The sequence below is a fragment of the Gobio gobio genome (genome assembly GCF_949357685.1).
Source record: "Gobio gobio genome assembly, chromosome: 1".
Lineage (NCBI taxonomy): Eukaryota > Metazoa > Chordata > Actinopteri > Cypriniformes > Gobionidae > Gobio > Gobio gobio.
The window spans coordinates 54,553,615-54,580,390 of record NC_137097.1 but is presented as its reverse complement, the minus strand read 5'-3'; the positions used below and the strand labels follow the sequence as shown (position 1 = coordinate 54,580,390).

The 26,776-nt window shown below is 43.6% G+C and overlaps 1 protein-coding gene across 45 annotated transcripts in view; it reads left to right on the top strand.

Moving 5' to 3' along the window:
• Window positions 1-26,776, top strand: part of ighd (immunoglobulin heavy constant delta) — a 784,237-nt gene that overhangs the window by 298,599 nt on the left and 458,862 nt on the right. The window contains exons 1-2 of one of the 45 annotated variants that reach the window (XM_079830374.1): window positions 4,538-4,609; window positions 4,700-5,004. The exons of 40 other annotated variants lie outside the window; for them this stretch is intronic. In XM_079830374.1, coding sequence (XP_079686500.1) covers window positions 4,567-4,609; window positions 4,700-5,004 — 348 coding nt within the window. In that variant the 5' untranslated portion in view covers window positions 4,538-4,566. Of the gene's footprint in view, window positions 1-4,537; window positions 4,610-4,699; window positions 5,005-12,023; window positions 12,185-12,264; window positions 12,569-13,158; window positions 13,253-13,394; window positions 13,708-26,776 lie in introns of those variants that run through there. 4 more of the 45 variants (XM_079830387.1, XM_079830372.1, XM_079830393.1 and 1 more) reach the window with 4 other exon arrangements.

Here is a 26,776-nt window from a genome sequence, read left to right as displayed (position 1 = left end):
TTCACTTTTTATTCTTTCCATTTCCAATTGACGCTCAGCTTCCCTTTCGTTCCGCTCTGCCTCACGTTGAGCTTCTTTCTCTTGACGTTCAGCTTCCCGCTCTTGACGTTCAGCTTCCCGCTGTTCTTCCCTTTCTTTCTGTTGCATTTCTATTAACACTTTCTGTTGCTCAAACGTAAGTGACATTTTGGAAAACTCTGTCAAAAGAGGTGTTGACGTTGCTTCTCCTAGCTCTAACTCCTCCATAATGAGAGATGCAGGTGATGAAAGAATATTCCTGACCACCAACTCAGCCTGAACTGACACTTTTATCTGGGCCAATTTCGCTGTTCTGGGTAGACCTAAATCAAAGTTATAATGTTCGCAAACTTGACGCAACTGATCCTTTGTCAACCTATTCAAAACCTCCACAGATGGAACTACGAAAAAATCCTCCAAACTAGCCATACAAATGAAACGAGCTCTACAGCATACAATCTTTATGGATACAACAAAATACGAGCTCACCTTTTACAATGCAAGTGTGGCCACAACACTGCGCATCCAGACGAGACAAAAGGAACTGCCCTGAAAACAAAAAAACGCGATCCTCTTCATGCATACCCCAAGGACAGAGATTTTTATTACACCATATCAGCGGCGCCTAAACTCCCCCGACAAAATGTCGTTAAAGCTGGCCTCCACGACTGTGCCCTCTGCCCAGGATAGCACAAAAATAATAAACTAAAATAATAAAGCAAAATAACAAACAAACCATTAACGCTTGATGGGCACTCGCAAAGCTCCGATAATTGTTATCTAGAACATAACTCAATCTTAAATGCGCAGTGCAGCCCCACACTTACCAAACAATAGACCACCGCCAATTCTTCAACCTGGCTCACTTCCAAGACAGCCCAGGCACAAATTAACAAAGTATTCTCCTCCTCTCACGCACCAACAACGAAAAAAAGAAAGGAAAAAAAAATTCCTTTTACTAATCCACATGCGTCTTCCCACTGATTCAAAACAACGTGTTCAATTCAATGAACTGTATCGGATATTCACCGGATCCGTATACAGCATTTTCCAAATCAAACGCAACTAAACAAAACTATATTTAATGCTTTTAACACCTAGGCTAATCAAAACCTAGTGATAAGCATTAAAGAAAAAAAACGTATATTTACCGATGTCGTTTCAGATCTCAGACGAGCCCCCAATCTGTTACATTCTGCCTCTTCCAGCCTATGTAAACAGCAAGGGAAGACCACGCGAATTAGTTCGTATAAAGCATTGATGTTTATTAAAGATAAAGAATGAACAAAGTAAGTTAAATAAAGTCAGTATATATTTGTGATGTTACGTATGACACTGAAGCGTCGATGCGCGTATCGCGCATGCAACACATTTTGTAGTGAAGCTCCGTATCGGGTGTGTATTGGTTTCCTAGAGTCACATGATCGATGACAAATGAAGCCTCACTTTCTGTCCAATCACGTGCGCGTTTCACTTTGCTTGTCAGAAGCTTCGAACCCCCAGATCTTACTTAACAAGTCCTTGTTGCCTCAGTCTGGTTGATGGTTTTGTGAGGAGAGTGCTATACTTTGAAAGTTAAACAATATATTACATTTAGATAATATTTATTATATTTTGTTTGTTGGAGTTGTGTCTTTGTATTTTGGTAAAATATTTGCCTTACTGTCATTCCTACTGTTACACAAGCACTATCACTGCCAAGTGTCATACGCACATTTAATTACAGATGATCCTATCACACAATGTCCTTATTTTGTGTGTGTGTGTGTGTGTGTTTGTGTAGAGAGAGAGTAGGCCTACATTACATCTTATTGAATCATATAAGCTCATATTATATTTAATTGACAAACTTTAATGGGTAAATTAATTTATTTACTGGACACAAACATATAAAGCTTTTATTTGTACACAGCATTGAAACAATGGAGTGTGGTGTGGTTGCTTCATCTGACAGAGCTTCTTCCACAGACTTCTGCCTGCTTTATTTTAAATAAGCACCAGATGGCGCTGCTCTTGACACTCGAAGCTTTGAATCTTTTCCCGAAACAGTCAGGGTAAAAGGCCCATTTATACTTCTGCGTCAAGTGTACGCCGTAGTGTACGCCGTAGGCTACGCGCGTAGCCGACGCCGTCGTGAGCATTTATACTTCTGCGCTGTTGTCTGCGTCAATGTGCAATTCCACATGCAGACGCTAGTAGGCAGTGTCCTCGGGCATGTTGGTGTAATCAAGACAACAGCCGAAGAAGAAACAGCTTGATGTGTAGAATCTGTACATTCATGTCGGAATATCAGCAGCAGTGAGAGAGCGGCTTTTCTTGCAGCTTGAGTTGTTGTATCTAATACAAATTAAGCATCTCTAGTTGATTAGTAAAGTTAAATAAGGCGATCTGGCGCTGGAATGCGTTTGTGAAATCATGCAGTGCTCGTGGCCGCTGTTTTCAGCAGCGGTGGCTCAGCAAGCGATTGTTGTTGCGGAGACTTCATTCACGAAATGTACCCTAATGTGTCCCTGTTCTTGATATGCAATCACTGATTAACATCTTTGGTTTTAATGAGAAAATAAATAAACTATATTCAGCGGATCTATGTATTTATTTACTACCATAAAGAATCGCTGGACTGCAAAATAGTGTGTTATAGCAGACGTAAGGAACTATCATCCAATTTCTGGACACACACACACACTCCTATCGCAGATTATTTATTTATTTATTGACCTGAGGGAAGGATTCTGGCAGACCAATCACAGCGCTTGCGGTCCGCGTAGAATTGACGCGTTGTTACATTTTTGGAGAGGTGCGCGTCAGGCTACGGCGTATCCAACGCGTCTATGCGTAGGGTACGCCGTACCCTCTGCGTGCACTCGACGCAGAAGTATAAATTGGCCTAAAGCCTCACTGCTTCATGAGGCTTCATTTCCACATCCCTAGTATATATGTTAGGTGGAAAAATAAGAATGTATGCAACATGAGATGAGGTGTCATGCAAAAGGAAACAAAACATCTAATGGTGCAAGAGAGAAGGAGAAACGGCAGCCCTCCTTCCACCATGTCTGGAGCGATCTTTTAAAGCCCAAGATACTGGAAGCAATCACCTGCGATCCTGGAAGCAATCAACCGTAACACCCCACACCTGTGTCACCTGTAGGGGAGACGCAATGAACAGGAAAACAGGCAAGAGCAAAGGGGAGGAGCCCAGCAGATCCGTGACACACAAAAGACTGCAGGGGTGCACAAAAACTATTCATGTGATCTCTAAAACCCCAAGAGCACTTGTTACCTTTGTAACAAGACACTTTATTGATTTTTACTTTATTAAAATATTGATTTAAATCCTTAAACTTCTTTATGGAGGCATTTCTAATTGAACAATAAACATTATAAGCATTACGAATTCATGCAACAACAACAACAACAACAACAACAAAAGATCTATGGCATTCCAATGTGGGATTCTTTTTTTTTTTTTTTTTTTTACTTTTTTTTAATATATATAACTGAAAAGTTAAATGTTACATTCACACTATTGAATATCTTTAAATGCGGATTGTTTGAACATTTTCAGACAGAAATCATGCAACAAGTTACTAAAAAGTAGCAAAGGAGCTTTAGGAAAAGCTATAACGATTTTGGTAAAAAAAATTCATAATTAGCTACCATGTCTTTGAACTAGTAAATACGAATAAAAATACATTGAAAGGCAGACATGGTTACAGAGGTTTATAAGGGCACAGTATGTCAATGTAAATGTACCTTTAGAGTGCAGTCTATGCAAACCTACTTCTTGTCCATTTTAAAAGCCCCCCCTCTATTCATCTACAGACAAAAATTTTTTTTTTTTTTTTTGGCAAAGGATATTGTGTCTAACTGGGTTTTATCTTCATGTTTGCTCACACAGAATGTACGAAGGGCTCTTGAAAACCGGTTGACAATCCGACGTATTTATGTGTACTGTTGTAAATGTTAATGTTGAACTGCTCATTTTACAGTCTGTTGTTGTCAGACACTGACTGAGTCAGTACTTTGGTGTCTTGTTCATATATATTTTTTTCTTTCATATAAAAGCAACAGAATTAAAATGATATCCAATGTATTAACAACAAAGTGCATGAGTGTGAATCACACAATATCGCCTTTGATCTCTGAGGTGTCTGATCCACTATTTGCGCTACAAGACGTGAGAACAACAGCCCAATGGTGGAAAAGGGCTGATCATTCAAATAGCACGCTAAAAGGCTACAACTTCACTACAGTCCTTGTATTCACTTTTACATGAACATAACACAATGTTATATCTGTTTTTAACGGAACTCAGATGAGGTTGCAGGCTCCTGCCTTCTTTTTAAAATAATCACATTTATTTCATGTAATAGAAGGACAATAATATATCCATATCAAGTTCAAATGTGCATGAAATGAACCTCAGTGGCCTCAAGATCTAGTTGTTGCTAATTCAGGGTTTTAATGCAAATTAGCCGATGTCCGTTTCATATTTAAACAACTACACTGTTGAGGTGAGGACTCACTAGTTCTGCCTTGAGGTAAATCATGTTTACTTTTTATCTCTTGCTGTTGCTGGCCGCAGTGTCTGGTAAGTATTCCCTGGATAAAATAAACTCTTTTCTTGGTGTAACAAAATACATAATCCTGAGTATTTGTACATTTTTTGGTTTATCCACAGGTATTGACTCTCAGGTTGTGCTCACACAGTCTGAACAGTCAGTAGTTGTGGCTCCAGGTGGTTCCCACAAACTGACCTGTGCCTGCAGTGGGTTTACTGTTAGTAGCACTAACATGCACTGGATCCGTCAGGCACCTGGAAAAGGACTTGAATGGATTATTTATTATTATTCAGATTCTGATAAGAGCTCAGCTCAGTCAGTGCAGGGCAGGTTCACAGCCTCTAAGGACAGCTCTAATTTCTATCTTCACATGAATCAGCTGAAGACTGAAGACACTGCGGTGTATTACTGTGCAAGAGACACTGTGGAAACACAAATACAGGCAGCTGTTCAAAAACACAAGCTGAAAAAGTGGAAGAGCCTCTGAATTGACATAAGGCGGTCTGAAGTGTTTTGAATGTATTAGATACAAATATCTATTAATAGTTAATCCCATCATCGGTCACAATTGTGACCACAACTTTTCCTCACATATTTTAGTGTGGCATTAAGAAGCAACTATTAAGCAAATGTTCATTTATAATGCAAATTTAAGATGTCTACATGAGTTCTGGGCAGGTCGTTGTTGGGTAGTTTGGTCATGTGACCACACACATTTATGTCTTTGTACTGCCATCTTAACACATTGATGACGTGAAAGCTCAGAAACAAATGACAGGCAAGTTTACTAAGTTAATTTTAGAATAGCTCATGACTTTTTTGCACACATCATCATTAAAGGGTTATATATACATACATATTGAAATTATATTAATACATGGTTTATTCTGTTGTCAGGTTGCAGATAAACAAGTCTATGGAGTCTATGAGGCAACTGGGAGTCTATGACATACATAGACTATAATCTGTATTATTCTTATGGACTGTCTTTCAGACTGAACCTCAAGTCAAGTTTCTATATAGCACCTCTGAAGAACCACTGAAGCACCAAAATTGGTGCTATATAGCACTAAAAAAGGTTCCCTTATGATTACGAGACTTTTTTTTTAGAGTGTATGAACTAATGCCTAAATGTTGTGGGGGGTGAGACTATTCAACAGAGACCTAATATAATACATTTTGATCAACATGACATAAGCAACTGATAATGTAGGAAACAGCAGAAAATTGTACATAATCATTTGCATGGATGTACACAAGCATTTGCTACTTGTTCAAAGAAATGAGACAGATAAAAAGCCTCTGCTTGCAGTCTTGTAATGGGCCGTGGTTGGATCTCCCATCAGGACAATGATCCAAAACAAACATCAAAAAATGAAGCTTATTCCATAACCATCCCAGTCCCCTGACCTAAACCCAATAGGAAATGAGTGGGGTGAACTGAAGAGGAGAAGCACCAACATGAATCTGGGAATCTGAAGGATCTGGAGAGATTCTGTATGAAGCAATGGGCTCTGATCTCTTGTCAGGTGTTCTCCAAACTCATCAGGCATTATAAGAGAAGACTCTGAGCTGTAATCTGGGGGAAGGAACGGTTGCAAAAAGTATTGAATAAAAGGGTGCCAATAATTGTAGCCAATGGCGTTTTGGAGAAAAGCATGTGTTTCACAAAATCTTTCAATGAGAGATTAGACTTTTGAAAATATTAGAATTTCTTTTAATAAAAGGTCAAAGGGATTAACAATACAGATTTATTTTCAGAAGCTTCGTTTACATTTACCCAATATAAGGATATATCGACGTAAATATTATTTTTTTTAGCTAATAAAGTCATTCTTCCCAGGTGAAAAAGACGTACTATTAAATGTATTAAAAATGCATTATAGTATATTTGTATTGTACTAAAAACATATTCAAGTACATTTTTAATGCATTTAATAGTACATATTTTTCACCTGGGTTAACTTAAATGTTAATGTAATTAATTAATCCACTGTGTGATTGTACAATTGGTAAGTTAAATTAATATATTTGAATGATGATCTTTTGAAAAGGTATTCAGTCAAAGAATCAGTCAATAAACTGCCATAATTAGAATAAATAAAAATAATCTCTGAACTATAAGAATAAACAAACAATGTTACAGTTTTTCTCAGTCGCTTTGGTAAATTTTTCAAATCATTCTCGACATTTACAAAACAGTAAGTGCATTTCTCAAAACAATTCGTACAAATAGCATTACCTGCAAAAGCTAGTCTCTTGCTCAAAATCCTTAGTTCATCTCTCAAAAGTAAATATCTGTGTCAATGAACATGTCAGTGCCATCAGAATGACAAGTCCTGCTTAGTCATGTTGTCAATATAACAGTGTACTCTGGAGGGATGTTCTGATGTAAACTATGGCTAAAGTTTTGATGACAATTATTGTAAATTAAGTTACATCTTAGTGTGTGTGAGAGTTTGATTGCAAGAGACTGGACAAGATTCACATTTACGCTTTTACTGTTTGCACTGTAATTTGTTGACAGACCATGTCATTGCGATACAGAAAGGAAAATACAGCACTGCATAGCAAAAAGAAAAAAAAAGAAAAAGAAAAGAAAAGTAGAAATGTGAACGTCTAATGGACACGTATAGTAATATGCTTGACATATTATGACAACTTGTTCAACCATTTTGCATGTAAAGACTTATGCTATGAACTAATGCCTAAATGTTGTGGGGATTGAGACTATTCAACAGAGACCCATTATTTTGATCAACATGACATAAGCAATTGATACACTCTAAAAAATGCTGGGTTAAAAATAATCCAAGTTGGGTTGAAAATGGACTAACTCAGCAATTGGGTTGTTTTAACCCAGTGATTGGGTTGTTTTAACCCAGTGATTGGGTTGTTTTAACCCAGCAACTGGGTTGTTTTAAGCAAAAATTTAACCCAAATGCTGGGTTAAAACAACCCAATTGCTGGGTTAGTCCATTTTCAACCCAACTTGGGTTATTTTTAACCCAGCATTTTTTAGAGTGTAATGTAGGAAACAGCAGATAATTGTACATAATCATTTGCATGGATGTACAAAAGCATAAAAGGCAGACATGGTTACAGAGGTTAATAAGGGAACAGTATGTAAATGTACCTTTAGAGGGCAGTCTATGCAAACCTACTTCTTGTTCCTTTTAAAAGCCCCCATTCTATTCATCTACAGACACAAAACTCGTTAATGACTTTCCTCTTTTCATAACATGGCAATGGATAATGTGTCTAAACTGGGTTTTATCTTCATGTTTGCTCTCACAGAATGTAAGAAAGGCTCTTGATGACAATCAGACTTATTTATGTGTACTGTTGTAAATGTTAATGTTGAAATGAAAGCTCTAGCATAAGTTCTGCTGGGGAGACTCAATTACTACGTCACTTATTGCCTTCATTCTAACCCAATTATATTCTCATGCTCACCGTATAAAAGCCCAGTACTTACACATGTTTGAGTTCGCAGATACCGAAGTGACGATTACGCAGATCTGAAGCGACGATTACGCAGATCTGAAGCGACGATTACCCCCATCCTCCCCACCACCACCAGGATGGTCCTGTCCATACCTCCCGGGGGGTCGGCTGCGCCCCTGCCCTTGTCTTCAGGCAGGAATTGCAGATCCGATACCCTCGGATTATGCCTACGGACGGGGCCTACGCCAAATTGAATTTGTATATTATTAGCTTGCTGAGCTATCATTAAATGCACTATTGTCAATATAATTCTCCCGAGTCTTTCCTGCAGAACTGTTCATTTTTCAGTCTGTTGGTGTCAGACACTGACTGAGTCTGAGTCAGCAGTCATTAAACCTGGAGGATCTCACAGACTTACCTGTACAGCCTCTGGATTTAGTAGTGACCAGCACTTAGCTTGGATCAGACAGGCTGCAGGAGGAGGTCTGGAGTGGCTGGCATACATCTCATCAGGTGGTTCTATATACTACTCTCAGTCTGTTCAGGGCCGGTTCACCATCTCCAGAGACAACAGCAAGAAACAGATGTATCTGCAGATGAATAATATGAAAAATGAAGACACTGCTGTATATTATTGTGCAAGAGAGTCACAGTGACAAATGCAACTACAGTACTGTACAATAGTGATGTCGTTCATGAACGATTCGTTCATTTTGAACGAATCTTTAATATGACTCGGGACTACCGAGTTGTCTCAGAGAGTGATTCGTTCATTTTGTGTTGACCGCGCATGCGCATTACGCTGAATCTGTACTGGAAAGAACAAAAATTATTAGTTCATCTTTCGAGTCTCGAGTCTCGAGTTCGGGTTTGAGTCTTTCGTTCTTCCTGTCAGTCCCATAGAGTCTATGCTGTCAGTAGCGGAAACAGAAAAGATTCGTTCTTTCGAGTTCGGGTTTGAGTCTTTCGTTCTTCCTGTCAATCCCATAGAGTCTATGCTGTCAGTAACGGAAACAGAAAAGATTAGTTCTTTCGAGTCTTTCGGGTTTGACGTTTCAGTCATTCGTTCTTTAGTCACGTGTGACTTCTCACCGTATTTTTTTATTTTATTTTTTATATATAATTCTCAGTTAATATCAGACATAAACACATATGGGAAATATATTGACTATTCAAGTCTAACATCACAAATTCAAGTCAATTAGACTATTACTCATTTTGAATCATATAGCACAAACACACACGCATACACACACACACACACATATATATACATACATATATATACAGTATAGATAGATAGATAGATAGATAGATAGATAGATAGATAGATAGATAGATAGATAGATAGATAGATAGATAGATAGATAGATAGATAGATAGATAGATAGATAGATAGATAGATAGATAGATAGATAGATAGATAGATAGATAGATAGATAGATAGATAGATAGATAGATAGATAGATAGATAGATAGATAGATAGATAGATAGAGATATATATGTGTGTGTGTGATATGTTTTTGTATAGGTGCTATAGGCCTATAAGCTATGTTACAAAGGTTTAGGTAACATTTTTAAACTGATTTTTATTCATTAATAACACAAGGACAAAAAAAAAATGATATAACTCTATAGAGAAAAATAAAATACAGTTGATTCAAAACGAGTAATGGTCTAATTGACTTGAATTTGTGATGTTAGACTTGAATAGTCAATATATTTCCCATATTTGTTTATGTCTGATATTAACTGAGAATTATATATATATATATATATATATGACAGGAAGAACGAAAGACTCAAACTCGAGACTCGAAAGAACTAATCTTTTCTGTTTCCGTTACTGACAGCATAGACTCTATGGGACTGACAGGAAGAACGAAAGACTCAAACCCGAACTCGAGACTCGAAAGAACTAATCTTTTCTGTTTCCGTTACTGACAGCATAGACTCTATGGGACTGACAGGAAGAACGAAAGACTCAAACCCGAACTCGAAAGAACGAATCTTTTCTGTTTCCGCTACTGACAGCATAGACTCTATGGGACTGACAGGAAGAACGAAAGACACGAGGGACACCGGGAAGCTGGGACTCGAGAGACCACAGTGATATGCAGAGAGGACCTGCCCAAACCGACGGTTGATCCAGAGAAAGAGTTGATATGAACGTTTATGTTGTGCGACGTGCACACCCTTTTGAATATTGAGCAAAAAGAAATAAAAGAGTACTCACGAGTCCCAGTAAGCCGACCCCGTCTTCTTCCTTCCCACACCCACACGAACCTCACTACAATGATACTATAGAAAAATTTTTCATTGGTACATGCATGTCACGTCTATTTCGCTTCAAATGCTCGATTTATACACGCGTCCAATTCGCTGTGGACGCGTAAATGGATTCAAAATGTTCAAGCGTCCAGCTAATGATAAACTGCCAATAAAAAGAACATGTATACCCATTTATGAGATTTAGGCTAAAAAATCCTGTATAGTGACCATCGTTGTGTTGTATTGTGTGTTACATATGAACGAGAAGCAAAAAACATCACATCAATGAGATGCACCAAATAGGCCTACAGCTTCATTATAACCTGTCTGATAATGACACTGTATAATTGTCTGTGTTCTTCATAAAAGAGTTATCATTACCCTCTTTCTACACAAGTTGAATATCTATTCAATCAAAATATATAATTATTTTATATTTTGTGTTTATTTATTGATGAACAGTGTAGAAATGAAATCCTCTTTTGGCAAAAAAAAAACCTAAAAAACTACTGTCATGATTTACTAAAGACACGCAGTGAAAAAATAGCTCTGAAAAGATGTGGACATGGTTATTTTTGAGGCTGAAATTATTGCATATGCATTTGTTGGAGTTTCCCTTTCAGACGCACAATTTATGGGAGGAGAGTATTTAAATGAATCATTGAATTGCCACCAGTCCAGCTGTCAGCCAGACTTGTAACTTTCATCCTTGAGAAACTGTTGCTGTTGTTCATGCACTTAGAATTTTTTTAAAAACTTGATCTTATTGTAACTAAACAATATATGCCTGCATAAGGCCAGTCTGATCTCCATATTAGACCATGCTCAAGACCTCTCACAGCAACAGACACAATGTTACAAATGTTACAATGTTACAAAATTACAAACCTGGAGAGAACACAAAGCAAGGCCAAGGAAACTACACTTTTTGTTGTGAGCAAGCAGTTGCCAACCAAAGGTATTAGTTAAACCTGCATCCTCTGACTATTGTCCTGCTGGGTTGAAACAAAGACAGAAAAAGAAGAGCTGGATATATTTGCAAGCAGTGTTTTTTAATCAAAAACAAACTCAGGACAGGAATACACTTCTAAGCTATAAGGAAACAACTTGAGAAACAACGATACAGTTATCATCTCCATGTAAACTAACGCACATTTGTGAAAATGGTGACGTCATGCAAATGTATATTACTCGTTCAGTCTATAGGCGCGTAGTGTTTCTTTACAAAGTGACAATCGCCAACTACTGGCCTGGCAGCAGAATACAAAGTTTTTTGTTGTTTTGGCAGATCCATGGGAATGGGGTTTTTGTCTGTGCACGACAAAGGAAACGCAAAGGAAAAACGTTCCTGTTTTTAGTACATCATTGTCGTATAAATGTATACCTTTAAACTCACAACAGACGTGACAACTATATGATCAGACTGATAATTTTGTGTCCATGAGATCCATGAACAAGCTGTTTAGAGAATCTGTGCGACATTGGGTCCCTAATGAATAATTGAAGACTATGGGAATACTCAAATAATCAAATAATCAAATATCCAAACAAAACTGAACTAACTTTAAAATAATGCCTACATTTTAAAATCAGATTAAGAATAGAGTTAAAATTAGTATCTTTGACAGTGCACCTTTGCCCACGCCATTGGATTCTGTCGTTGGGCCAGTGGGTGGTCCTTACAGCGGCAAGCCTCTATATTTGCAAATGTTGGGAGGATCAGAGCCACTCAGACTCTCAAAGGACTGTGTTATAAACTGAATCCTCCGTCAGTGTTTATGATCTGCTGCAGTGCAGCTAAATATCTTATTATTCTTTTCATTTGACAGATTTGGCGTGATAATGGAAATGTTACTCTACGGAGTTCTGCTGATGATTATTTCATGTGAGAATTATTTCACTTCTCCAGATTATTTTTTGTCATTTCATTACTCTAAATCACCTATAATATTCCATGTTTTTCAGGTGTTAGTGGTCAGTCATTGACCTCCTCAGATTCTGTGGTGAAAAGACCAGGAGAATCAGTCTCTCTGTCCTGCAGTGCGTCTGGATTCTTAGTGAGCAGCTACTGGATGGGCTGGATCCGTCAGAAACCAGGGAGAGGACTGGAGTGGATTGGGACTATAGCTGGCTCAACTGTATATTACGCTCAGTCTCTACAGGGCCAGTTCACCATCACCACAGACACCAGTAAAAACATGCTGTATTTAGAGGTGAAAAGCCTGAAGACTGAAGACACAGCTGTTTATTACTGTGCCAGAGACTCACAGTTTCACAAAAGACTGCAGGGCTGCACAAAAACTATTCATCCATGAGATCACTGAAGCAATTACTTCTGCACATTTCCCCACAATTCAACACATTACTTGTTTAGAAATGTTGCTTAAAATATTTTAATACTTCTGTATAAACAACTTCCCAAATAAATGAAGGAAGGTCTTAAAGATAATAGATTCAAAGCTGCGAGGAATGATCAAGTGTGATACATAACCTCCATTGAGTGTAGCCTACTGTACATAAGCATCTGCTAAACGAATCTGAAAATAATAGGCTATATTGTTTGACAGACTCAACCATATTCAATCATTCCAAGTCTATTTTAAAATGCATTATACATTTTCACAGTAAGATAAACACTAATCTTTTTATCTCCATAAAAATAACAAGTTTCAAGTGAGTTAGTGCACTGTACTGGCAAATATAATTTACAATGAGCAAGATTAACCAGATATAGGGTTTCATTTTTTTTTCCGTTTGGTCTGACCTTCCTTTTATAGATATAAAATCTGCTGGAGGATGGGCTATGCAAATTCAAATATACATTCTGCCTTATAAACTCTTCATATTTATCTCCTTTTCAGAGTTTTGTCACTGAGAGGTTTAACAGAAACTGCTGGAAAAATGGTCCTCAGAATTACTTTTTGTTTCATAAGCATATTAATCTCTATGGACAGTAAGTAAGATTGATTTTTAAGCATTTTAGTGCATATATATTTAATTAATGTTCATCTCTTTGCTGTTGAGTCATGTCTATTCTTCAATTTATTGTTAAAAATCAAGTATCTCATAAATTCTCATTTATTTTATTTTAACAGTGTGCAAAGGTCAGACACTGACTGAGTCGGAGTCAGTCGTCATCAAACCTGGGAACAATCATAAACTGACCTGTACTTTCTCTGGGATTGAAGTTGATAATGCAGATATTTCATGGATAAGACAGGCTGAAGGGAAAGGGCTCGAGTGGATCTCACACATTTCTGCTCCAAGCGGTGGTAGCAAATATTACTCTAAAACTGTTGAAGGACGATTCACCATCTCCAGAGACAACAGTAAAATGCAGGTGTATCTGCACATGACAAATCTGCAGGCTGAGGAAACTGGCATTTATTACTGTGCCCGAAAAACACAGTAACACAAGAGGCTGCTGTGCAGTTCATAAACTTGTGCTTTGGAAACATTCACTGTTCATGCCATATTTGATCAAAAACACTTCAGATGGGTAATCTGAAAGAGAAAACTGACCCATCTCTCATTCATCAACATAAGCATTAAAGCATGTGGAAAATATTCATCCATCTAATCTCTATTTACTGCTCACACCTAAAACATGTAACTCAGTTATTAGTAAAATAATCTCTGTTTGCATTTGTGTGGGAGATTGAGGAAAATGTGAAAATTTTGCACAAGTTTGATTTGGAATAATTAAAAATACATGCACTAATCAATTATTATGAGCTAGAAAAGAAGTAACAATAAGATAAGAAAACAATAAGAAGAAAGGCAGACATGGTTACAGAGGTTAATAAGGGAACAGTATGTAAATGTACCTTTAGAGGGCAGTCTATGCAAACCTACTTTTGTTCCTTTTAAAAGCCCCCACTCTATTCATCTACAGACACAAAACTTGTTTATGACTTTCCTCTTTTCATAACATGGCAATGGATTTTGTGTCTAAACTGGGTTTGATCTTCATGTTTACTCCCACAGAATGTAAGAAAGGCTCTTGATGACAATCAGATTTATTTATGTGTACTGTTGTAAATGTTAATGTTGAACTGTTCATTTTTCAGTCTGTTGGTGTCAGACACTGACTGAGTCTGAGTCAGCTGTCATTAAACCTGGAGGATCAGACAGGCTGCAGGAGGAGGTCTGGAGTGGCTGGCATACATCTCATCTGGTGGTTCTATATACTACTCTCAGTCTGTTCAGGGCCGGTTCACCATCTCCAGAGACAACAGCAAGAAACAGAATCTGCAGATGAATAATATGAAAAATGAAGACACTGCTGTATATTATTGTGCAAGAGAGTCACAGTGACAAATGCAACTACAGTACTGTACAAAAATCTGAATGCAACAAACATTTGTCTGTATTTATTTAAATATAATCCACCGGAACACATTTTTTTCATTAATTACTTTTCTCACAAATCGCAAATATCATCTGGGAATTTACAGAAAAACTGTGTAAGTTAAAACATGATACTATAGAAAAATATTTTCATTGGTACATGCATGTCATGTCTATTTCGCTTCAAATGCTCGATTTATACACGCGTCCAATTCGCTGTGGACGCGTGAATGGATTCAAAATGTTCAAGCGTCCAGCTAATGATAAACTGCCAATAAAAAGAACATGTATACCCATTTATGAGATTTAGGCTAAAAAATCCTGTATAGTGACCATCGTTGTGTTGTATTGTGTGTTACATATGAACGAGAAGCAAAAAACATCACATCAATGAGATGCACCAAATACAGCTTCATTATAACCTGTCTGATAATGACACTGTATAATTGTCTGTGTTCTTCATAAAAGAGTTATCATTACCCTCTTTCTATACAAAACCAGTTTAAATATCTATTCAATAAAAATATATCATTATTTTATATTTTGTGTTTATTTCTTGATGAACAGTGTAGAAATGAAATCCTCTTTTGGCATAACAAAAAAACTAAAAAACTACTGTCAAGATTTAATAAAGACATGCAGTGAAAAAATAGCTCTGAAAAGATGTGGACACGGTTATTTTTGAGGCTGAAATTATTGCATTTGCATTTGTAGGAGTTTCCCTTTCAGACGCACAATTTATGGGAGGAGAGTATTTAAATGGATCATTGAATTGCCACCAGTCCAGCTGTCAGCCAGACTTGTAACTTTATACCTGTAACTTTAACTTATTGTAACTAAACAATATATGCCTGCATAAGGCCAATCTGATCTCCTTATCAGACCATGCTCAGGAACTCTCACAGCAACAGACACAATGTTACAATGTTACAAAATTACAAACCTGGAGAGAACACAAAGCAAGGCCAAGGAAACTCCACTTTTTGTTGTGAGCAAGCAGTTGGCAGCCAAAGGTATTAGTTAAACCTGCATCCTCTGACTATTGTCCTGCTGGGTTGAAACAAAGACAGAAAAAGAAGAGCTGGATATATTTGCAAGCAGTGTTTTTAATCAAAAACAAACTCATGAATACACTTCTAAGCTAGGAAACAACTTGAGAAACAACGATACACTTATCATCTGTAAACTACAAAAAACACACATTTGTGAAAATGGTGAAGTCATGTGAATGTATATTACACGTTCAGTCTATAGGCGCGTAGTGTTTCTTTACAAAGTGACATCACCAACTACTGGCCTGGCAGCAGAATACAAAGTTTTTAGTTGTTTTGGCAGATCCTTGGGAACGTCTCGGTTACGGATGTAACCCTCGTTCCCTGAGGAGGGAACGGAGACGTAACGTTAGTGACTAACGAATGGGGGTTTCGCTTAGAAGCCTATCATCTTCGAGCTTAGAGAAAACGCCCAATGGCGTGCCAATGCCATGGGGCATGCGGAATTTGTATACATAACTCCGCCTCACCGCTTGAGTATATAAGGAAGTACATGGCAATATCGCATTATGTTACCTGCTTGAGGAGCCAAGACTGAACTCCTGCGTTCCAGGTAGCACAGCTGATGTGGCAACGGGACGTTACGTCTCCGTTCCCTCCTTAGGAAACGAGGGTTACATCCGTAACCGAGACGATCCCTTTCGTTCAGTCACTACGACGTCACGTTAGTGACTAACGAATGGGGGTCCCAATATAATCCCGCCACTCAGCTGTCTTCCAGTGCCCTGCGTAAGACTAGTAAGGACGAAGGACTCCCACTTATCACAGGATTACCAAGGTACACTGGGAAGCATATCCCAGTGAGGGAATGCCAAGGATGCCTACCCATGGGGAGGACTTAAGAGACACATATATGACCCGGCTAGGGGCTGCATATGGAGATCTCTAGGGTACCAGCCGAAGGTGGATTTTTAACCCTAGGGTTGGCGGGGGACACGCCAGGGAAGAAACCCGCTCACTGCGGAGACTTACGGTGAAATACTCGTGTGGGGGTCGCTGGAGGGGAACCATGCACACGGGGCACCTGGCCGGAGACGAGGGTCTGGGCTCGCTAGAGGGCAGACACACAGGTATCGGCGTAAGCAGTGCTGGAGGAGCTCAGGGCTCTCGGGGAGCTCATCTGAGGAAATATCGCACGTATCCAGTCCGTGGAGTGGAGTGGCGAGCAAGCGAAGACACCAAAGCCTGGTCCATTACCGGCCCCTCGGGGGGGCGAGTGCATAGTCGGACACTGGCTCCACTCGGAGATAGTAGAATCTGGCGAATGTGTTGGGTGTCGCCCAGCCTGCAGCTCTGCAGATGTCTGTCAGCGAGGCGCCATGCGCTAGAGCCCAAGAGGAGGCCACACTCCGAGTGGAGTGTGCCCTCACACCAAGGGGACATGGTCTACCTTGCTGCTGGTAAGCCAAAACAACGGTGTCCACTATCCAGTGGGACAACCTTTGCTTTGAGAGAGCACTTCCCTTCCGCTCTCCACCATAACAGACAAAGAGCTGGTCTGAGGTCCTGAAACACTGCGTCATGTCTACGTAGGCGCGGAGGGCGCGTACTGGACAGAGCAATGCCAAGGCTGGGTCTGCCTCCTCCAAAGGCAGCGCTTGCAGGTTCACTACCTGATCTCTGAAGGGAGTGTTAGGAACCTTGGGCACATATCCAGGCCGGGGTCTGAGGGATCACGTGAGAGTTAGCCGGCCCGAATTCCAGGCACGATTCGTCAACCGAAAAAGCCTGCAGGTCCCCGACCCTCTTAAGAGAGGCCAATGCGCTCAGCAGAGCCGTCTTCATCGACAGGAACTTAATATCAACCGACCGCAAAGGCTCAAAGGGAGGCCTCTGCAGAGCATTTAGAACTACTGAGAGGTCCCAAGAGGGTACGAGAGGAGAGCGAGGAGGATTCAGTCTCCTCGCTCCTCTAAGGAACCTGATGATCAGGTCGTGCTGACTTACCTTTTTGTTCTCCAAGAGATCGTGGTGGGCAGATATAGCGGCCACATAAACTTTGAGGGTGGAGGGAGACAGCCTTCGCTCCAGCCCCTCTTGGAGAAACTCAAGCACGGACCCGATCGGGCATTTCCAGGGGTCTTCTTGGCGGGAAGAGCACCAGGTGACGAAGAGGTTCCACTTCAACGCATAGGCATGCCGAGTGGACTCTGCCCTAGCGGAAGTGATGGTGGCAACCACCGTAGGTGGCAGGCCACTCAAACCTGCCGCGTCCCGTCTAGGAGCCACACGTGGAGGTTCCAGAGGTCGGGACGCGGGTGCCATTGGGTGCCCCGTCTCTGAGTAAGGAGGTCCGGTCTCAGAGGAATAGGCCAGGGAGGGGCTGTCGCAAGAAGTATGAGTTCGGGGAACCAGGTCCAGCCGTGCCAGTACGGGGCGACCAAAAGGACCTGCTCCTTGTCCTCCCTGATCTTGAACAGGAGTTGTGCGAGTAGGCTCACTGGGGGGAACGCATATTTGCGTAGGCCCCGCGGCCAGCTGTGCGCCAGTGCATCCGAGCCGAGCGTGCCCTCGGTCAGGGAATAAAACAGGCTGCAGTGGGAAGAGTCGTGGGAGGCAAACAGATCTACCTGTGCGTCGCCGAACTCTTCCCAAATCAGCTGGACCGTCTGGGGATGGAGTCTCCATTCTCCCGGGAGAGGCTGAAACCGTGAGAGCTCGTCGGCTGCGTGGTTCAGGACTCCCGGAATATGGACAGCACGAAGGGACCTCAGGCACTTCTCACTCCATAGGACGAGATGGCGGGCGAGTTGAGACATACGGCGGGAGCGTAGACCGCCCCGGTGGTTGATGTACGCTACTACGGCCGTGTTGTCTGTCTGGACAAGCACGTGTTGACCCTTCACAAACGCTCGGAAGTGGTGCAGGGCGAACCGTACTGCCAGCAACTTGAGGCAATCGAGCCGCAGTAGGCGCTGGGGTCCTGTCCAGGAGCCCGCGGCTGCTTGTCCATTGCACATGGCACCCCAACCCGTGGCAGAGGCATCCGTCGATACGACAACATGCCTGGAAACTCGTTCTAAGGGAACACCTGCCCGTAGAAAGCTGAGGTTCGACCACGGGGGGAGCGTCTGTAGGCAGGGCCGGGTCACTTGAACCTGGAGTGTGCCAGACTGCCATGCCCATCTCGGGACTCGATCGCGAAGCCAGTGCTGAAGCGGTCTCATATGAAGCAATCCGAGCGGCGTTACCGCGGCTGCAGATGCCATATGCCCCAGGAGCCTCTGAAACAGTTTCAGTGGAACCGCACTCTTGCTCTCGATTTGACGGAGGCAAGTCAGCAGAGACTGCGCGCGCGCGCTCGCTTGAAAGCTGCGCGCACATGGCGACCGAGTCGATGTCCATACCGAGAAAAGAGATCCTCTGCGTGGGGCAGAGTTTGCTCTTCTCCCAGTTGACCCAAAGGCCCAGACGGGCTAGGTGTTGGAGCACCCGATCTCTGTGTCCGCAAACCTGCTCCCGAGAGTGGCCCAGTATGAGCCAGTCGTCGAGATAGTTCAGGATGCGAACCCCGTGCTGCCGAAGGGGCGCAAGGGCTGCCTCTGCAATCTTCGTAAAGACGCAAGGGGACAGAGATAGCCCGAATGGGAGGACCGCGTACTGATATGCCCGCCCCTCGAAAGCAAACCGTAGGAACCGTCTGTGTCGAGGAAGGATGGAGACATGAAAGTAGGCGTCCTTCAGGTCGATCGCTGCAATCCAATCGTGAGGACGAACGCATTCGAAAAGGCGTTTCGCAGTCAACATCTTGAACGGAAGCCGGTGAAGGGATCGGTTCAAGATGCGAAGGTCCAGGATTGGCTGTAACCCACCGGTTTTCTTGGGTACAATGAAGTAGGGGCTGTAGAACCCCGACTTCATTTCGGGACAGGCTCGATCGCACCCTTCGCCAGCAGGGTGGCAATCTCCGCACGCATGACGGGGGCATGGGCCCCGGTCACGGTATAGCGGACTCCCCTGTAGCGGGGAGGAGCCTGTGGGGGACGTTCCACTAGGGTCTGCTCTGCCAGGAGGCTGGCGACAGAGAGGGATGCGAGTGGCGGGACCCGTGGGGGGCGCACACTGTCATCACCGGTCTCTGGGTCCTCAGAGACAGGAACATGAGTTCTTCCCAAGCGCTGCTAGCCCGGGGGCCAGCAGCGGAAGGATTTTCCCCCGGCCCTCCACCGGGGGAAGGAGAGGCCCTGCTACCATCCCCTGGGAAGAACTGGAACCCATCTCTGAGTTGTCCACCTCCAGCCTGGCGTTTAACCAGTCTGGGGAGCGGACTGGGCGACATCCTCAACCACCTCCACGGCGCGGCCCAGGTGAAGGCTGCTGCTGGGGCCGGGCGGGAAGAGGGAGGGCGCCCTCGGCGGCGAGCGGACTGAGGCGACTGAGCCGGCGGCTGGTGCAGCAGCTGGCCGCCGGGGCAGTACGTGTTACAGCCTCAGTCTGCTCTGGGGCGGCCGAGAACCGTTGGGCGCAGTTCTCAGCCGCGCCGCCGAAGAGGCCAGCCTGGGATATGGGTGAGTTGAGGAGGCGGGCCCGTTCAACGTCCTCCACATCACCAGGTAAGGCCAGGTGTTCTCCCGGACCACAGCTGTGGACATCGCCCGACCCAGGGAGCGTGTGGCCACCTTCACCGCCCGGGGGCGGGATCAGTTGCGGCACGCAGCTCAATGAAGAGCCCTGGGTCGGCTCCACCCTTGTGCATGTGCAAAGGGGCGGCGGCCTGCCCGTAGCTCTGCAGGACCACGCCACCGAAGTAGACAAGCCCACAGGCTTTGGGAGGGTGCTTAGGACAGCCACACCACGCCACGTCAAAGCCCTCTGTGGACACCGTAGTGCGCAACAGAGAGTTCAACAGTGGGGGGGAGGGGGCCCCAGTGTACCCTAGGCCGCAGCCCCATTAAGGGCAGAGAAGGCGGAGGAGGCCACCAAACGGTCGCGGGAAGCACGGGGACTTCCGGCACCGCGTGATCTCCTCATGCACCCCGGGAGCGAAAGGCATTGGGGGCGGGGCCCAACAGCTGTTGGGTGCCGCCCCCAAAAACCAATCGCGCAACCACGAGCACCCGCGATTGGGCGGAGTTCCACACCAGCGCGAGACTCGCGGCTGCCCGAGATAACATGGCTGTCAACTTTAGGTCGGATCAGGCAGTGCTAACACACCCGGAGGCGGAGCACAACCTAATCGTCATCCCCAAAGGACTCCAGCCCACCTTGGGATGCGGCGATCGACATCTCACTGCTATCCGGAGCGTGAACTGAACGAACGGGGCGTCAGAGACGGGCCGTTGATTCAGTCCAACACTCGCGGGAAGCGATGTGTAAGAGGGGGGCGTGGCCTGAGGAATGAACGTCGGGGTTCTTAATACCACAGCACCGCCCTCAGGTCACCCTGGCCACCAGCCAAAGTACCATCTCACTCGGGGACGGTAGATTGGGGTGTGGCAGAGGGGACTCTCTCTCCTCACGGAGATCATTGAGTCTCGACCGCGACATCGTGATGGTCACGTTCCCGCAATGGAAACGTGACACATCCGCAAACACTGCCCGAACGTGCTGAAGCCCAAACACGCTCGAGCAGTGAATGCGCCCATAGACAGCAGCGGAAATCGATCGCACCCGGAAGTGCACGGGCGAGCCGTCTTGAAAAAGACGTGCCACGAGCAAGCTCTTTTTGTGAGAGGAAAGCCTCGCAGTCGATGCCGAAGCGCCCAGGGAAACACACACCAGCTGTCAAACGGACCACTGCGCAGATCAGCAGGCAGGAAGTATGCGATCACTGGAACGCGCCGTTACACCAACACCGACTGGAAAGCTGCTCGTCTCGAAGAAGCTGACAGAGTCTCAGAAGGCTGTAGGAGTGAAGAGGTAGGTTCTCTTGGCTCCGAAAGCAGAAACATAATGCGATATTGCCACGTACTTCCTTATATACTCACGCGGTGAGGCGGAGTTACGTATGCAAATTCCGCATGCCCCATGGCATTGGCACGCCATTGGGCGTTTTCTCTAAGCTCGAAGATGATAGGCTTCTAAGCGAAACCCCCATTCGTTAGTCACTAACGTTACATCGTAGTGACTGATTGAAAGGGAATGGGGTTTTCGTCTGTGCACGGAGTGAAGTTATTAACTTATTAACGCCCATCTAATCTTCCAATTAATACCAAGGTATAAAACCAGCAGCTTACCTCTTCCCATTTTTACACTGCATGAAAACACTGAAATCCAGCAATATCCGGGCATGGTATACTCCTGTGTAATTTGATGTTTACTGGATGTATGTGGGAAAAAGCGGATCAGAGTAACACGGTACAGTATATTTCCAGAAAAACCCGGAAACCTCACGTATGCGGACGTATACAGAAATCCGTGAAATTTCACGGACATATACAGCTGAAACACTGCTGGGTGTGCTAGGACTGAAGACTGTTAGGTGTAAAGAAGACCTTTCATATGTTAATGACTGACACTAGTGCTGGCTGTTCTCAGAGGGAGGGGGGGCAGGGGAGGACTTCAGGATTGAGAATTATCTCTGGTCTACTGTAGGCTACAGCAAACAAGCTTTTTGTACAGAAAAATAAATTCTTAAGGCCCTGAAACACTAAACCGAACTAGCAATGACTAAAGCCGACTGTGGGGTTGGTTCACGTTGCCTGGGTCTGAGCCAAACCATCAGAATGGTGTGTCAGGGCCTTAAAACCACTGCATGAAAAGAGTCTCTTAATCAAATATTTTTTATAAAAACAGTACAAAATAAAAACCCTGTCTGAACATATACTTTCACAAAAAAATCTGAATATATAATGAAATAAACAAAGAAATGTATAGCGGACTCCCCTGTAGCGGGGAGGAGCCTGTGGGGGACGTTCCACTAGGGTCTGCTCTGCCAGGAGGCTGGCGACAGAGAGGGATGCGAGTGACGGGACCCGTGGGGGGCGCACACTGTCATCACCGGTCTCTGGGTCCTCAGAGACAGGAACATGAGTTCTTCCCAAGCGCTGCTAGCCCGGGGGCCAGCAGCGGAAGGATTTTCCCCCGGCCCTCCACCGGGGGAAGGAGAGGCCCTGCTACCATCCCCTGGGAAGAACTGGAACCCATCTCTGAGTTGTCCACCTCCAGCCTGGCGTTTAACCAGTCTGGGGAGCGGACTGGGCGACATCCTCAACCACCTCCACGGCGCGGCCCAGGTGAAGGCTGCTGCTGGGGCCGGGCGGGAAGAGGGAGGGCGCCCTCGGCGGCGAGCGGACTGAGGCGACTGAGCCGGCGGCTGGTGCAGCAGCTGGCCGCCGGGGCAGTACGTGTTACAGCCTCAGTCTGCTCTGGGGCGGCCGAGAACCGTTGGGCGCAGTTCTCAGCCGCGCCGCCGAAGAGGCCAGCCTGGGATATGGGTGAGTTGAGGAGGCGGGCCCGTTCAACGTCCTCCACATCACCAGGTAAGGCCAGGTGTTCTCCCGGACCACAGCTGTGGACATCGCCCGACCCAGGGAGCGTGTGGCCACCTTCACCGCCCGGGGGCGGGATCAGTTGCGGCACGCAGCTCAATGAAGAGCCCTGGGTCGGCCCCACCCTTGTGCATGTGCAAAGGGGCGGCGGCCTGCCCGTAGCTCTGCAGGACCACGCCACCGAAGTAGACAAGCCCACAGGCTTTGGGAGGGTGCTTAGGACAGCCACACCACGCCACGTCAAAGCCCTCTGTGGACACCGTAGTGCGCAACAGAGAGTTCAACAGTGGGGGGGAGGGGGCCCCAGTGTACCCTAGGCCGCAGCCCCATTAAGGGCAGAGAAGGCGGAGGAGGCCACCAAACGGTCGCGGGAAGCACGGGGACTTCCGGGACCGCGTGATCTCCTCATGCACCCCGGGAGCGAAAGGCATTGGGGGCGGGGCCCAACAGCTGTTGGGTGCCGCCCCCAAAAACCAATCGCGCAACCACGAGCACCCGCGATTGGGCGGAGTTCCACACCAGCGCGAGACTCGCGGCTGCCCGAGATAACATGGCTGTCAACTTTAGGTCGGATCAGGCAGTGCTGACACACCCGGAGGCGGAGCACAACCTAATCGTCATCCCCAAAGGACTCCAGCCCACCTTGGGATGCGGCGATCGACATCTCACTGCTATCCGGAGCGTGAACTGAACGAACGGGGCGTCAGAGACGGGCCGTTGATTCAGTCCAACACTCGCGGGAAGCGATGTGTAAGAGGGGGGCGTGGCCTGAGGAATGAACGTCGGGGTTCTTAATACCACAGCACCGCCCTCAGGTCACCCTGGCCACCAGCCAAAGTACCATCTCACTCGGGGACGGTAGATTGGGGTGTGGCAGAGGGGACTCTCTCTCCTCACGGAGATCATTGAGTCTCGACCGCGACATCGTGATGGTCACGTTCCCGCAATGGAAACGTGACACATCCGCAAACACTGCCCGAACGTGCTGAAGCCCAAACACGCTCGAGCAGTGAATGCGCCCATAGACAGCAGCGGAAATCGATCGCACCCGGAAGTGCACGGGCGAGCCGTCTTGAAAAAGACGTGCCACGAGCAAGCTCTTTTTGTGAGAGGAAAGCCTCGCAGTCGATGCCGAAGCGCCCAGGGAAACACACACCAGCTGTCAAACGGACCACTGCGCAGATCAGCAGGCAGGAAGTATGCGATCACTGGAACGCGCCGTTACACCAACACCGACTGGAAAGCTGCTCGTCTCGAAGAAGCTGACAGAGTCTCAGAAGGCTGTAGGAGTGAAGAGGTAGGTTCTCTTGGCTCCGAAAGCAGAAACATAATGCGATATTGCCACGTACTTCCTTATATACTCACGCGGTGAGGCGGAGTTACGTATGCAAATTCCGCATGCCCCATGGCATTGGCACGCCATTGGGCGTTTTCTCTAAGCTCGAAGATGATAGGCTTCTAAGCGAAACCCCCATTCGTTAGTCACTAACGTTACGTCGTAGTGACTGAACGAAAGGGAATGGGGTTTTCGTCTGTGCACGGAGTGAAGTTATTAACTTATTAACGCCCATCTAATCTTCCAATTAATACCAAGGTATAAAACCAGCAGCTTACCTCTTCCCATTTTTACACTGCATGAAAACACTGAAATCCAGCAATATCCGGGCATGGTATACTCCTGTGTAATTTGATGTTTACTGGATGTATGTGGGAAAAAGCGGATCAGAGTAACACGGTACAGTATATTTCCAGAAAAACCCGGAAACCTCACGTATGCGGACGTATACAGAAATCCGTGAAATTTCACGGACATATACAGCTGAAACACTGCTGGGTGTGCTAGGACTGAAGACTGTTAGGTGTAAAGAAGACCTTTCATATGTTAATGACTGACACTAGTGCTGGCTGTTCTCAGAGGGAGGGGGGGCAGGGGAGGACTTCAGGATTGAGAATTATCTCTGGTCTACTGTAGGCTACAGCAAACAAGCTTTTTGTACAGAAAAATAAATTCTTAAGGCCCTGAAACACTAAACCGAACTAGCAATGACTAAAGCCGACTGTGGGGTTGGTTCACGTTGCCTGGGTCTGAGCCAAACCATCAGAATGGTGTGTCAGGGCCTTAAAACCACTGCATGAAAAGAGTCTCTTAATCAAATATTTTTTATAAAAACAGTACAAAATAAAAACCCTGTCTGAACATATACTTTCACAAAAAAATCTGAATATATAATGAAATAAACAAAGAAATGTAATGGAATTAACAAAGGATAATTAACCTAACATTTTAGACTATCCCTAAACATTTTTTGCAAAGTTTTACAAATTGCAGGCAATAATAACATGAAATAAAAAGGAGATGAAATGTGGAATAAAAAAAAAGTTTGTTTAAAAACCACCAAAAACTTATATGCTCAAAATAAAAAAGAGCAGGGATTCACTTGCTCAAGAAACACAGAAACATAAGCAGATCTTTCAACTCAAAAAAAATCCTTATTTTACAGAAAAAACTTCAATATTGTAATTTTGAATTATGTTTAAAACGATGTACAATTACAAACAATATCTAAATAAACAACTTGACTGTTATTTTGAGGATTATATAATTAATGACAAATTACAGTAATTCAATTTTTTTATACAGGAACATCACTGTATTATTTTTCTGTTTTCATAAATAACATACAAATTCATGTAAAATTACAAAGAATATCTGTAAATTAAGAACTTGAACATTATTTTATCATTAATGACAAATTAGAGTAATTCTGTTTTTTTTATACATGAAAATCACTGTATTATTTATACAGTATCTATACAAACAATATCTGTAAATAGACAACTTGACCGTTATTTTAAGGATTATATAATTAATGACAAATTACAGCAATTCTCATTTTTTATACAGGAACATCACTGTGTTATTTTTCTGTTTTCATAAATGACATACAAATGTATGTAAAATGACAGAAATAATCTGTAATAAAATATTTAGCTCATTGTATTAAAGGTTTTTTGTCCATACTAACAATTTAACATTATTCTTTGTAATTTTAAAGTAAAACTTATTAGTTTTATATTTACACTGTAAAAAATAAAAACCTAAAAAATCTTAAGTCAAATAAAGTTCAAAAACTTCACAGAAATTTACATTAAAAGTTTTATAGAAAACACTGTTAAGATACTAATTAAGATATTTTACTTTAATTTTCTGTTTTACAGTTTAGGTGTCTTTTTACATTCAAACTGTAATTCTGGATACAAATATAATAAACTATAAAGCAAACTAAATATCAAAAAATAATTGGTTTTAAAGAGTACAAATCTGCACTGCTCTCCAGGTTGAAACTTTCAGGCCTCTGCCCACACCACAAAACTATTTGACCAATTAATTAAATATAACAGCAAATAAAAAGAAATATACACATTTTCTAACTGTAGTTTAAAACAAGTTTTTTTTTCTATGGTTGCAAGGCTATGCTGTCTTTCCGTGTTGTTTTGAGCGTGATTGGTCAATCTGAACGTCATCCAGAAATCTGGCCAATGACAGTGCGTGCCTTCAGTTTGAATTATACACCCGTTGTCGTTGGATGGAGTGGCTCGCTGCTCGCGGGGACGCGGGAGCGGCTTCTAGTTCTAATCTGCAAC